This window comes from Pteropus alecto, unplaced genomic scaffold (genome assembly GCF_000325575.1).
Source record: "Pteropus alecto unplaced genomic scaffold, ASM32557v1 scaffold24, whole genome shotgun sequence".
Lineage (NCBI taxonomy): Eukaryota > Metazoa > Chordata > Mammalia > Chiroptera > Pteropodidae > Pteropus > Pteropus alecto.
This window is the reverse complement of record NW_006439192.1, coordinates 10,148,225-10,163,132: the sequence shown is the minus strand read 5'-3', so window position 1 is coordinate 10,163,132 and position 14,908 is coordinate 10,148,225. Positions and strand designations below refer to the sequence as shown.

Below are 14,908 nucleotides of genomic sequence, written 5' to 3'. Positions count from 1 at the left end.
GGGTGGGGGGCGGTTGGAGAGGTATCTGGGTATAAACCGCTTTCCTTTGGATCAATCCTCCAGGTGACAGCCCCATTTTCACTCTCACTTCAAGGTGCCAGCTGCTATCAAGGCTTGAGTCTTTTGGGGATTCTTCAGTGTAAGGTTGCTTCTCAATTTTCTCCCATCCAGTTCATGATTAAGTTTCCTCAGTATTTATTTATATGCTTTACAGCTTCCCAAATTTTATTGCTGTTTTTTTCTTTCATTCTCTTTATCTTTGTTAGTTTATGTCTTAAAATAATGACAACAACAAATCCTTTCTGTGCTTTTATTAGAGGTTTTGGAACAGAATGGATAAAAATGTTTATGTTTAACCTGCCATTTGCAAACAATAAAATGTGACAATCTATGTAGAGTTTGTAGCATGGTCCCCTGTTTAGTGCTGCTAGCAGCTATTACTTTTATTTGTGTGCTTGTCTCCTCTTACATCTGATTGCTTAGTCTACCTCTTTTCCAGCTAATCTTTCTCCTGGTCCTAAGCATAGATATTTCTTAAGACTCTATTCTCCCACCTTGTTATTGTTAAAGCCCATCTACGATTTCAGTTCAGATGGCACTCAAATATATGGATTATCTCTTATCTCTTCTGGGCTACAGACTCATTTGCCAACAATCGGCATGATCCTGACACTAGCAAACTTCATATGCTTGATGCTAAACTCCTCATCTATCCATACAACCAGGGCCTCTTTCTCTTCTGGACATCTGTATCTTTTTCTTTTCTTTTTAGAGTTGGCCATCACAAAATCCTTGAAACCTGGTTGTTAATGTCAAATGCCTTTGTTTTTCCTTACCCGCTACATTCGATCGTTTGTCAAATTATGTAGCTTTCCTTTTGGAAATGGCTTTCATTTCCATCCTTTTTTCACTGCTTCTCATGAGCCATTCAAAGTCATTTTTTCTTATCTCCTGTCTTGCCTCACTCAAATCTACCTTACTAGCCACTGAAGATTTCTTTCTAAAGGGTAGTTTTTAATAATGACTAAATGAACTAAATCTTTAGCCTTACCTCTTAACACTCACTTATAGGTCCTCTACATTCTAGATAAGTTAGAGTACAATAGACATTTAAACTTCTTAAATTTAGCATTTAACTTTTGTTTATAAATGACTCTCTAAAAGGCCAGAGGCATTTGTTAATTATTTTTCTGAAGTACGAATTTAAATTACATATACTATAAATGGCTTAAAACAATAATCATTTATTTGATCACAAGTACATTTACAGTTTGGGCAGTGTTTTGAGAGGATAGTTTATTTCTGTTCCATGTGATATCAGCTGGGATGGATCAACATAGAAGACCTCACAAGGCTGGTTGCTGGATGTTGCAGGTAGCTTAGGAGAAGCTGTCGGGGTAGGGGTGGAAGGGCTAGGGCTTGAATTTCCTCCACGTAGGCCACTCCAGGTGACTGTTTGGGCTTTGTCATTATTTAGAAGCTGGGTACCAAGAAGGAGGATACAGGAGCTGCCAGAATTTTTAATGCCTGGGCTCAGAATTCCTCGAATTTTATTTCCTACATATTCTATTGGTCAAAGCAGAAATAGGCCCAGCTCAGATTCAAGGGAAGGGCATATAAGCTCCAACACTTAATGGCAAGAGTGGTGAGCATGTACAAAAAGGTGATGTTATTTGGGACTACGTTTGAAGACTAGCTACCACCATCCACCCTGTGGCTACAACAATACGTTAAACCCCACCCCGGCCAATGAAACATACACCATTTCTTCCCCTAAGATATCCAAATATCTTATCCCATTACACATCATTTCATAGTCTAGGACAGAGTTGAAAAAAACATAGCATAAGGGCCAAATCTGACCTCCAGACTATTTTTGTACAGCCCCTAAGATAAAAATGGTTTTTATATTTTCACAGAGTTATGAAAAACAAAAACAAAAATGTGAGAGAGAGATCACACATGTGACTACAAAGCCTAAAATATCGACTATCTGATGCTATACAGAAAAAGTTTGCCAACTCTGGTCTAGGATATCAGCATCTAAGTCAGATCCAAATGTAAATGTGGCTCCTTGGGTGTGGTTCCTTAACTATGGCACCTCAGACATGTTTCCTCTTGATCTGAAGACCAGTGAACTAAAGAGACAAAGAATCTGTCTCTTATATATCTAATATCTAATGGCAAGGCAGGGGCAGAAAACCTATAATAGATACTCCCATTCCAAAAGGGGAGAAAATGAGAGGGACATGGAAAGTGATCCATAGCAATTCTGAAATCCAACTAGTCAAATGATATCAATTCCTTAATTCGGTCTACTTCTGCTCTTCAGAAATGATTTTCAGTGGTTCTTTCCTCCATCTTAAGTCATCTTCCCTTTTGGAAATAGCCCATAATTGCAGATGAGTTGCTTCCTCAGCCTGCTTCCTGCCTGTCAGGTTGAAGGTCCAGAGGCCTCTATTAATTATGAAAAATCTCTACTTTAGTGCAAGTTAGTAGAGATCCTTAAATAGCCATAGGCTCAGTTTCTTATACTTCAATTTATAATAATCTCATATATAGATGAGTATATATAATCATATTTATATTTTTTTCTCTATCTTGGGCGAGTATGAGACTGTTGTGGGCAACATTTAGATTCTTAGAAGCCCTGCTATTGAAAGGATGTACGAGGTACTATCTTAAATCTTTCCGAAGTATCAACTTATCTATTGCTACATAACAAGTTACCCTCAAACTTAATGGCTTAAAACAACAATCTGAGATTATCTCACAATTTCTGTTAGTTAGGAATCCAAGGCTCTGCTTAGCTGGGTCCCCCTTCCTCAAGGTCTCTCGAAGACTGCAGTCAAGATTATCAGCCAGGCTATAGTCTTGTTTTAGTTGACTCAGGCTACCATTAATGAAATATCATAGACCAGATGGCTTAAACAACAGACAGTTATGTCTCATAGTTCTAGAGGTTGGGAAGTCCTGAATCAAGGTGCCAGCCAGTTTGGTTCTTGCTGAGGGCCATCTTCCCGCTTTGTGGATGGCCACCTTCTCATTGTATCCTCACATGGTAGAAAGAAGAAGCTTTGGTGTTTTTCTTTTCTTATAAGGGCACTAATCTCATCATGGGGGATCCACCCTCATGACTTCATCTAAACCTTATTACTTCCCAAAGGCCCTAATAGCATTGCATTGGAAGTAGTGCTTCATAATATGAATTTTGGAGAGATTTTAACCTTTGGTCCATAATAAGTCTCTCTAAGGCTGCACTTAGGGGAGATTCACTTCTAAGCTTACTCACATGATTGTTGGCAGGATTCATTTCCTTGTGGGTTGCTGGACTGAAAGGCACAGTTCCTTTCTGGCTCTTGGATGGAAGCCTCCACTGTTTCTTGTTACATAGGCCTCTCCATAGGGCAGCTCACATCATAACAGGTGGCTTCCATCAAAGGCAGCACGTGAGAGAGCAAGAGAAGGTATGTAAGTTGGGAACCATGGTCTCTAATCTGGTAGTAATCTAACCTGGTAGTAATATCCATCACTTTTGCCATGCTCTATTCATTAAAAGCAAGACATTAGTTCCAGCTCACATTCAGGGGGAGGGGATTACACAAGGGCTTGAGTACCAGGAGGTAGGGATCATTGGGGGTCATCATAGAGGCTTTCTACTACAGGGTCTTGTAGCTACACCCTCGTCTTGAACTTCACCTAAGGCTATATTTTCATAATGTCACCTTGGATTTGACCTTTGCCATTAGGCCATTTCTTATTTTGAGAGTTTTGTCCTCTGGAGAAGCTAGGAATGACAACTAGTTTTATTTCAAATCCAGTAAGTCCTGGCTTCTTTGTTTCCTCTAAATTCTGATTGAAAATGGAACAGTTCCTTTTTTCAGCTCATGTCATGTATCTTGTACTATATCATAAGTATCTAAAAGAAGCCATTCAACCTTTTCAACATTCTATCCAACTATCTCCTTAGCCAGATCCACATGTTCATTAGGTATCTTTTCTTTCATGTAACAAAGAGTTAATTTAGCTAATTCTTCTTCCAGTATATAAATGGGGTTCCCATTTCTCCAGTCTGTGATAGCAATACTTTCACTGTCCTTTAATAATGCTCTTCACTAGCAGATTCCTCAAAGTTCTGCTAGCTTCTAACCTCCACCTGATCCCAAAGCCACTGCCACAGATTTAGGTTTCTGTGACAACAGAATCTCATGTCTAGGTAGGCAAATATGTTTCAATTATCTATTGCTATAAAACAAACCATCCAAGAACTTAGTGTTTTAAAACAACAGCATTCACTTTTTTGCTAACAATTTTGCAGTTTGGGCTCAACTCAGTGAAGACAGCTCATCTCTCTTTCATGTGGCGTCAGCTGGGGCCAAACTAGGGCTAGATTATCCACTTCCAAGATTACTCCCTCACAAGGCTAACAATTGGTTCCGGCTGTCCACTGAACACTCAGCTGGGGCTGTAATTCTCTCCCACATGAGCCTCTCTACGTGGTTGTGTGAGCTTTCACAAATAATTGGAGGGAAGTGATTGAATCTCAGAAGTATTTAGAAGGTAAAGATCAGGAGGATGTTGTATAACATTGTAAATATACTTCACACTACTGAACCATACACTTAAAAATGGCTAAGATGGTATATACTGTGTTGTGTGATTTTTAGCCACAGTTAAAAAGTAATAAATAAACTCAGGGGAAGATTATGATGGCCTGGAGACGGGTGGGAGTGGGTAGAAGAGAAAGAAATATTAAGGATGACAAAAACCAAAAAACAACTTCTGGCCTCAAACACATTTTAGGTCCAGCGGAAGATGCAGAAGAGCTAACAATCACAACACATGTGATAGATACTGCAGCCGTCTGCTGCAGTGCTAACATAGGTACAAAGTCCATGCCTCAAAATAGACTTTTAACGTCTGTAATTATCAGAGACAAACATTTAAGACACAATTATAGGTCTGGATTTCTTAAAGCACATCTCAAAATGAACACAGAGATATAGAATGAGTAAAAAAAACTATAGGTGCATAGAATATTTTCTTATCAATCTAGCATGTAACCTGGTAAGCCAGAAGCAATGTGGTAGGGTGGCGGGCAGGAAAGAAAGCAGATGTTTCTTAGTCATTAGTCCTGTTTTTCTAGGATATAAAATCCCTTTGTTGTCTTATAATTCTTGGTGCGTCTGGAAACTATTGCTACTGAGGATATCTCACTTTAGAAACTTTCTTTGATGTAGTAAACAGGTCATAAAGATCATTTATATCCTGAATGAACGTACATTCCCCCCCTCTGCCTTCACAGATACACACACTTTTCCCACAAAAACATGTTTTTATAAATAGCTAAATTTACAGGTTTTCATTGAGTTTTGTTGGCAACATGACTCTATTGTTCTTTCAAATAAGTCTAAACCATCCTTAATAAAAGGACAAAATTTTACTTTTACTGGCATATTACCCCATCCCCATACACTTTTTCTGAAAACACCTGAATTTCAATCTCGCCACTGACTATATTCTAGATTTCCCTGCTTTGTTGTCAACCGTCCGATGTGTCTATTGACTGGTGGTCTTGGGCCCTTGTGCTGAGCAGTGTGATTTTATTTTTTATTTCTTGAAATCTCATCAGTTGTCCCATTCTGCACAAGCTATCTAGGGTCTCCCCTCTGCAAAATAGTGACTAACGACTGCTACCACGAATCTGCCTAGTGCCCTTGTGGTGGCTCTCCATGCTGAGATGCCTCTACTTATTCAGTCCTTCCTGCAGGGTCTTGGGAGGATCTGATAATGTCATTCGAGCCTGAGAATCAAAACTGATAAGACAGTGCGTTCATGCATTCAAAAATAATCAGTGAGTGCCTACTGTGTGTTATGCACTATCTAGGTGTTGGGAACACAATAATGAACAATTTAGACAAGATTCCAGTCATGAAACTTATTCTTTTATTATTATTTTTTATCCTAGAGGTTTTTGACTTTTAACAATGGACAAAGTGCTGACTTGTGGAATTAAGCCACATTTCCCTGGGTGGGGGTGAGGGAAGTTCTCCCAGAATCCTGGAATCACGCATTTTCCACCTACTTAAAAGTGGAGTCTGACTGGAACCATCATCAATGACTAGTTCAACTGTCATTTTTCTTGGGCCTTTGCCAGACTCCAGCAAGACAATGCTTTTCTGTGACGTGTACTCAGCAACAGGCAAGAAAGGCCAAGGAGGGTAAAGTGCTGGCATTGTTGGTCAGCACAGGGGCCCAAGACCACCACTTAGCCATTGCTCAGGAAGACATTGCCCCCTTGTGGTTCCTCATATAACCAAGAGAGGAACTGGAAGTGGAAACAGCTGTCCAAGTTTCCAGATTAATTGCAGCCCTTGCCTCTTCTGAACTTCAGCTGCAATTTCAATAGACTCTGTGTTTATTTTCATCCAGGATACATTTTTTCCCCTCACAGGGAGAAATGGCAACATGACAGCAATTAAATCTCTTTATCAAAATCTTCAGACTCCCCTAAACTCTAAGAAAAATCCAATGTGAAATTCAAGTATCACTACTGTTTTTCTCTTCCTAATGCTCTTAAGGCAGATATTTTCTTTGCTTTCCACAATTTGAACCAAGATCTGAGATTCCGTTACCGTGGAGTTGTTTTGGGTATCTTGTCTCCACAACACCACTTTAAACTCCCTAACAGCGGAAGCCTTATCATCAATTCCCACTGCCACCCTCACCCATACCCGGCAGCACTTAAACCTGTATAGGGTAAAGAATGTCTAGTGGGGTGAGGGAGGGGAAAAAGAGATAAACAGTGAGCAGGCAAATAAATAAATAGAAATGGTGATTGGTGCTGTGCTGGGAGAGAGAATTCCTGGAGGTGGAAAGTGAGGGAAAGTTTATGTGCTTGCAGCAGTCACGTTTGAAAGTTTAAATAATACAGTATTGGAAAAGCTCTCTATGGCGCGAGAAAAGTGGAAATTATCTTAATAATGTTAGGTTCCATATATCGTAAATTTAAACTTAGAACAGGTGCTAGGTGCTATGGCTCTATCAAACTATAATCTCCTCTAATAGCAAACTCCTGGGGGATAAATAAAACTACTCCTATTTCACAGGTGAGGAAAGGAAAGCACGTGGTCCTTGCGTGGTTGGTGCATAAGGCATCATGCGCTGACCTCCCAGAATGCCTAGCCCCTTTCTCCTTTAAGCTGCTTTGACCCTCTGCAGTTGACCTGTATTGGCCTCCACTTCGGCGTGGAGTAGGGAATGTTGCTTTAGCCAACAAATATTTCTCGAGCGTCTACTAATATACCAGGTAGAGTATTTAAGAAGCCGTGGGATTAAAAAGGTACGGTCTTGTCTTCCAGGGAGGATCTCTCAAAAGAGTGAGAAAGACAGCCAGGTAAACATAATTCCAGAACAATCTGATAAGGACTGTGAGAGGAGTCTGAGCAGGGGCCCCGGGGAGCCTAGCGGAGAGCAAGGCGGCCGTTGCGGGGACACTGGAGGGGTTTTGGAGGACCCGGTAGCATCTGAGGTGGGCTCGAAGCAGCGCCCTGAGAACGCCCGCCCGGCGCGGGCTGTCCCCGGATGTCACTGGAGTTCTTGCATCCTGTCATCTTCAGCTGTCAACTAGACGGGGAGAAATGGGTGTAACCCGGTACAGAAAAGGAGGGACAGGCTTAGGGATGTGGGTGTAAATCCCTCGGGAGAAGCCACCGAACCAAAGTAACACATCACACCTTTCGGTGGTCACACTGGCAGGGCCTGGCTCCTCCAAGCTCACGAGCACCAGTTCGCCCACTCGGGCCCCGCACAGCCGGCAGGGCCCCCAGGGGCAGGGCACCCGGGAGAGCCTGACCTCCCCTCCTTCCGCGGCCCCAGCCCTCCGACCTCCAGGGGAGTCGGGGGCGGGGGTCAGCCGCTTCCGCCCGGGGTCCCTCTCCCGCGCACGGCTTTGGGCCGCGGGGCAGCTGCCCTCGGCGCCGCCCCTCCTCCCGCGGGGGCTTCGCGGTCGCGTCCCGTTCCTGCCGGCGACAGGCTGCAGTCCACGTCCAGGGAGGGCGGAGGGAGGAGGCGAGGGAGGGGAGCGGGGAGCGGGGAGGGAGGAAGGCGAGAGAAAGGGCGCTGCTCGGATCCCGGACTTCCCAGAGCCTGCCAGGAGCGCGCACTCGGCGACTCTGCCGGTCCCCGTGTCCCAGCCGCGCCCCGCGCCCCGCTGCTCCGCCTCCGCCTCTCCGGGCGCCCCTCGCCCCCTCCCTCAGCAGCTGCTGGGCTCGAGCTGCGGCCGCCCCCAGCCCCTACCCGGCCCCATCCCCAACTCTCTGGGGTCACTCCTGGGACGCGCGTCCTCGCCCCATCCTTTCTTCCTTCCCTCGAGCCCGCCTCCCTGTCCAGGTCTCGCGCCCGGGTCCCGATTGTCTCCGTCCCCTCCTCAGCCCGCCCGCGCCTCGCCTCGCCCTGCCGGGTCTCGCGCACTTCCTGAGTCGCCCGGAGCCCGAAGTCGAGACGCCGCTGCCCCGGCCGCAGCCGCCGCGCCCGGGGAAGGGAACAGTGGGCGAGCGCGCCCTCGCCCAGCCCCGCGCCCAGCCCTGCCCGGCGAGGGAGGACCGGGAAGATGAACAACGGCGTCAAAGCCGAGAAGGAGAACACCCCGAACGAGGCCAACCTTCAGGAGGAAGAGGTACTGAGTGGCTCTGTGCGGTGGCGGGTGCGACCCGGGACCCAAGCCGCGCTTTCCCCCCAAGTGCGGGCGGCCGGCCGGGCGCGGGCGCTGGTCCCGGGGCGCCGCAGTCTAGGGGCTGGGAATTGCCCCAGACTGTAGCCCCGGCAGGGTGTATCTTCGGAGAGTGTGTTTTTGTGGGTGCGTGCCTAAAATTGCGTAACTTGAGGACTTTTCGGAGACTTTTGAAAGTATAATGCTCAGCTTTGTTTGCCTGAGATTTTAAAAGCGGAATCGAGAGCTGACTCCTGGGTGACCTCAGATTATTGGGACCCACAGGGTCAGGACTTAGTTCTGTGTCCGGCGCTGGAAGTTGTGTGTGCGTGTGTGGTGGTGGTGGTGGGGCGGGGGGGAATGCATGTGGTTTAAGGAAGAAATCAGGGAAAGTTCGTCTTAGAGGATATCTTCTGTTCCCTGCCCCCTCCCTTTCAACTTTCTAAGTTCTTAGTGAAATATGTTTCCAGCTGAGGCATTTTGGATTAATAGATAACTCCTCAGCCGCATTCTTCTCTGATGAGTCAAAGACCCTGAACCTGGGTGATTAGGTTTTATAAATTTAGGGCGATGCGACGTGGGGAGCAGAATACGAGCTTAAAACTTTACAGTTCACCAAATGATCATCGAGCCCATTTTAGTAGGACTTTGACTTCCAAGGGTGCGTCCGTAATAAGGATAAAAATGTTGCGGCTGCGAAGCGTTCCTATGGTAGAAACAATTCAGTAAGTGTCGGAGGGAACTCCTGAAAACACGTTTCAAAATTCCATAATTAGGATATTTGTGGCATCTTATTAAATGGCTCTGTTCCTGCAGGTTTATTATCTGGAGTCCAAGAAAGAATAGTTTTCTCCTACTTTTTAAGATCCCACCTGGTTGAGTTCTTAAACATTCTAAAAGGAATTTTAGAGTGTGTAGATGCAAGAAAGTATGCATCTAGGTATGACCTATAAAACATTCTTACAAGTATTGCATCCTAACATATAAAGTTAACAGAATGGTAAGCTGATTCTAAAGCGGTTGGGATATCGAGATTATTATTGGAATTCTGTGTTATGTGCAAGCTAAATTCTGATAGTGAAACTAACTTTGCAGAGGATTTAATTAATACATATAAGCCCTCAGCACTTTGTCCTCTTGTAAATTGGGAAGATGGAGACCTAAGAAGTCTCCTGCAAAATTAATACAAGATTTTAAACAGTTGTGTGGTAGTGCAATCTAGATGACTTGCAGTAAGCCAAAAATTGCCTTCTCCCCGGAGGAACTTGCCGTTTTTTGTTATAAACTATATTTTGAAAAGCGTTATTTATATGCCTTTTGTTTTAGCCGCAAGGGAAGGAATACTATTGACATTTCCTTTTTCAAAGAGATGAAGACTTAAACTACAAGTTCCACTTTTTTCTAGAACCTCGTTGGCTTCTTTGCTATTTATTTTCTCTACCACTAAAATGCAATTTAAGAAACAATGACAAGTTTGCCTTTTTTATGAATTGCTGTATTTAACTAATTCGCCTAACATCAAGGTAATAATTGCTTCAGAAACCTTTCTATTTCTGTTAGGTTGGCAATATGTTTACTTCTAAGGGTAAGACTATTGTATGAAACCACCTTTCTCTGTTCACCCAACTGAGAAAACTTGGAAACAGTTAATAAGGCAAACCAAAGATTTCTTTTTTCTTTTTGTTTTTGGTATATAGCAAAAGAGGTTTGAGTGTCCCCAAACCATAACCTACTTGACATGATAAAATTCAATAGAGAAAAGTCACATTTTTCTGCTTGACCTTTCTCAACCTAACTGCCGCCAGTACTGAGCTGTGGTCTGCCTGCCTGGTCACTTTAACTAGAAGTGTGAGGTTGTGTCCAAGTAGAATTGGGAGTGATCCCAATATTGTTACTACCTTTTACCTCTGCTGTTGCCCTGACACGGTTTGATTTTAGGTGGGAATGGCATGTGGCTCTAGTGTCAGTAGCTTTAACAAGACACTTGTTATTTTAATAAGGGGACGGTCAGGAAGATTTCAGAACCCAAGTTGTACAGATGGAGTGTGCAAAACAAATACACCATAAAGAGTGAAGCTTTATACCGTTAAAATTTCAGGAAAAGAAAGTAAGTCGGCCTGAACGATCCAGGTAATTTTGCCCTAATTCCGTCTGGGGTTTATGTTTTGATTTTGGAAAACTTCTAACCTCTTTTGTCTAACTCAAAAAGCCACAAGTAAAATAAATATGGTTTTCAGTGAGTCCCATTAATGTGCTCAGCATTATACAAAACCACCATACTGGACCCTTTTCCTGCCCACCCAGTGATCAGCAATTTGTCCTTAAACACATTTAAAAGTCTGGGCTGAGGACTCCAGTAACAGCACACACACATATAAAATGTATATACACATAATGATGAGAGGAAAAATGTGTCTTCTTGTAGTTTCTGGTGGTGATTGCACTGATGGGGAAGAGCAAGTCCAATCATCATTAAGAGAAAATAGTTTATTTCATAGATCATCAGGGTAATTTAGGCTTTCTCTGCCACATTACAGAATCCAAGGTTGTTTTTTTTTTTTCCCTAGTTTTTTTTTTAAATGAGTTCCTTTTATCTTATAGAATGTTTGGGCTCTGCTTGAGAGCTTCTAAAGCTTACTCTGAAATTAAGGTAGAAACACTTATTTGGTTCCAACTGTATGGATTGAACAGTCTAGGGTTTGGGAGACTTTTTGCAGCTTTTTTAGGTTTGGAAGTTTTTGAGAACTTGGGCAGGACATAGACTTCTGCTTTGGATAGTATTTAAAACTTCGAGGAAAAGTAATTTTAAGATTTAGCTGGCCAACTATGTAAGAGAATACATTTGGCTTTCTGGCCTCCAGTATGCTATACATGTGGGTCCCTAAGCAAGTTGTTCCTATAGAGAAAAAACGGTTGTCAAAGTCTTACAGGGATCTGAGATTTATGAGGCTTATATATAGGGCATTAGCTGATTTATTACATCAGTTTACAAGAAAATCATTCCTAGAATTTGCCTCTAATTTTGGACTAGGCAGTATTCTCTTAAAACACCTTCGGCAGTTTGCACTTGACCAGACTTTATTAAAATTAATAAACATATCAGTAATAGACTCATATTTGTCTTATCAGTTTTAAATATTGAGACTTTTTTTTTAACCTAGTAGTAGATGGAAATAATTTATTTTTGGTCACTGAAATGTCAAAATAGAAATTTCTTTTTTGGAAATCAAATATGTACTTTGGTTTTATTTTTATTTGTGTTATTGGGTACTTTTCAGGCTGATTATAAATTATTTAAAAGGTGTTTTATTTTGTTGATGTGCTGGTGTTAGAGTTATTTCTCCTTAAGTTGCTTTGACTGAAATTTCTTGTTCTTAAAGCTAAAGCAAAAATCTTGACAGTGCTGGAATATTGATTAAAAAGATGGGCAAAAATCATGCAGTAAAGTTAATTCTTCCGAAGTTGATAGAAATCTTTACCTCACACTTCTTCTTTTAAAGTGCTCAGTAATTTTGCCAAAATATTGGGGTCATAAAGAAAATTGTTATAATTAGCACAGAGAAAGGGTATCATGTCAATTTGATGTGGCAACCTCAGGTTTGCATCAAGCATTAAGATGAATCTACATTATGACTTGGGGAAAGTACAGAATCGTTTTGTATTTAACCAAATCTGAAGTCTCTTATTTCAAATCAAATCTAATACAATAAATTTATATTTCAGTCATAGATTAGGATTAGGTGGAAATGTGTTGACTTCATAGTAAAATGATGCTGTAAGACTACTGTCAGTATGACCTGTAGTTCTGTTATTTTTCCAGTAGTGGTTTTAAAATTTCCCTGATAAACCCTTATGCTCACTTGCAATCTTCTTTGTTTCCAATGGCGTTTGTTTATTGGATAGTTTGGATAGGGTTCTTTTTGGAGATGCTTTTATGTAATTTTTGTATGTTCATATTTTTTGCTTTGAGGACAAAAACGTTCAATGTTGGTGATGGGACAATAAAGTGGGAACTCTTATGTATTATGGTGATATAAATTAGTGCAGCTTTCTGGAGGACTTTGGCATTATCAAAATATTTTTAAGCCCTTTGATTCAGTACTTTCATTTTTAAGAAGTTACCTTAATGAAATAATGAGCATGCACAAAGATTTATTTGTAGGAATGATTATTCCAGAGTTACTTTGGTAGTGAAAATTCACAAAGACTATGTCTAACATGGGGAAATTGCTAAGTAAACCATGGTATAATTCCTGAAAGAGAATATTATGTAGCCATTAAAAGCTATTATGTTTTTAAAGAAAACAACAGGAAATGTATTCTGTCACAGTTCTGGAGACCAGAAATCTGGAATCAAGGTGTCAACATTGTTAATCTCTCTCTGTAGGCTGTATGGGAGAATCTGATTTTGTCTCTTCTAGCTTCTGACTACATTTTAATTGAGGAGATATTATCAATGTTATAACATTAAATGAAAAGCACAGATTTGAAAGTTTTATACTATATAGTGCCAATTCTTTAAAAATATATATATAACCAAATATATTTTAAAAGTTAATAAAAGTTATCTGGTGGATTACAGATAATTTTTATTTACTTTCTGATGCTTTCTGTGCTTTCTAAATTTTCTAAAATGAGCATGTAAACAAAAACAAATATCTTTTGCTTTGAAGATTTCACTAAATTCTCTGGTAATATCTGTGTCACAAGACCATTGGGTTAATTATATTTCGTTTTATTCACAAGCTGTGCCGCAGGAATCGGACCAGTTCTGTACCTGGTAGCCTTTATGTTTATCTCACTCATTTCTTTATCCTGGCTCATGTTAGTGATCTTCAGCAGCTTTCCTTTTCTAATATGCTTTCTCAATTCATCCCTATACCATGCTGCTGGATCTTCCGATGGCCCCAAATCCTTCGGCACTACTGTTCTCCATACAAGTCTAAACCTGACATTCAAGATTGCTTCAACCACCTTTCCCTCTTGGTCTAGCTTGAGCTGCTTTCAAGGCAGGAGTCAAGTTTCAGTCTACATTTTTGCAGGATCCCATCAACTGAATTTCCCCTCCCAAAGAGATTACTTTCTAGTAGAAGTTAGTTTTCGTGATCTCCATTTTACTCTTGAATCATTATCTTCTTCCATGTCTTTCTTAAAAAAGCTCCATGACATCATGGTGTTCTCAATACTCAACAGCAACCCAAAGATAGTAAGTACCCCAGTGAGATACAGGGAAGTATCTCACATACACACACACACACACACACTTGATAAATGCATACTTTATAAACATATGAAATAGCCTTATTGATTGGGTTGGTGATGATGACTTTGTATAGGTAAGCTGTTAAAAAAGCAGCCACTGTTTACTGTTGAGGTCCTTTGTCCACAGGGGATTACACACACACACACACACACACACACACTTGATAAATGCACACTTTATAAACATATGAAATAGCCTTATTGATTGGGTTGGTGATGATGACTTTGTATAGGTAAGCTGTTAAAAAAGCAGCCACTGTTTACTGTTGAGGTCCTTTGTCCACAGGGGATTTAGAGAAGTCATGGATGATGGATCAGCTGGGAAATTTAACTCCCTCCACCTGTCATCCATAGTTTTCATTGAGTACACAGGTGAGCATTGCCGGTCCATCTTTCAGCCACCGTGGGCCCACTTGTTCCGAGGTGCATTTGGGTTTTCAATGTTAGAATTTGTTTTCTGCTATGGAACTCACTTTGACCTTTTGGACATGGGCTCCTAGAAGCCTTGGTTAGGTGGAAGAGCTCAGAGCTCCTTGGGTTCTCAAACAAGTGTTCTCTCTGTGACAGCCACTTTGGAATGTTTGTGTTCAGTTTCATTTGGCACCTGAGTGTCTGCCTGGGGGTAGGAGAAAGGGAATGCAAATGTTCCTCCTGAATAGTGTGCTTGCTTTGGTCAAAGAAAAAAACCTGGGAAGGAATGAGGGGAATGAACCTTAATAATAGCTGTAGTAAAAGTGGCTGCTTGGCTCAGTAGGCTTGATGCTATGTGGGACCAGGTATTTAAATTGATGCTATGTTGGTTTCAGGATGTCCTCCCTGATGGAGATGAGCTTATTTGATGCCTGGGGATAATTTGGGTATGACTGTTTAAAGAATACTGGGAGAATATTTTAAACAAGTTCAATACGGAGGGTGGGGGGGTAGCGGTGGGTGTGG

General features: G+C 41.7%; 1 protein-coding gene across 6 annotated transcripts in view; it reads left to right on the top strand.

Moving 5' to 3' along the window:
* Positions 1–7,771: 7,771 nt before the first annotated feature.
* The window catches only part of RBPMS (RNA binding protein, mRNA processing factor), a 169,239-nt gene continuing 162,102 nt past the window's right edge, over positions 7,772–14,908 (top strand). The window contains exon 1 of one of the 6 annotated variants that reach the window (XR_003047589.1): positions 7,772–8,677. Coding sequence is in view for 3 of the 6 variants with exons in the window: in XM_025049876.1 (XP_024905644.1) it covers positions 8,612–8,677 (66 nt within the window). In the remaining 3 variants the exon portion in view is untranslated. The remainder of the gene's footprint in view (positions 8,678–14,908) is intronic. The other 5 variants (XM_025049876.1, XR_003047587.1, XM_025049875.1 and 2 more) reach the window with 5 other exon arrangements.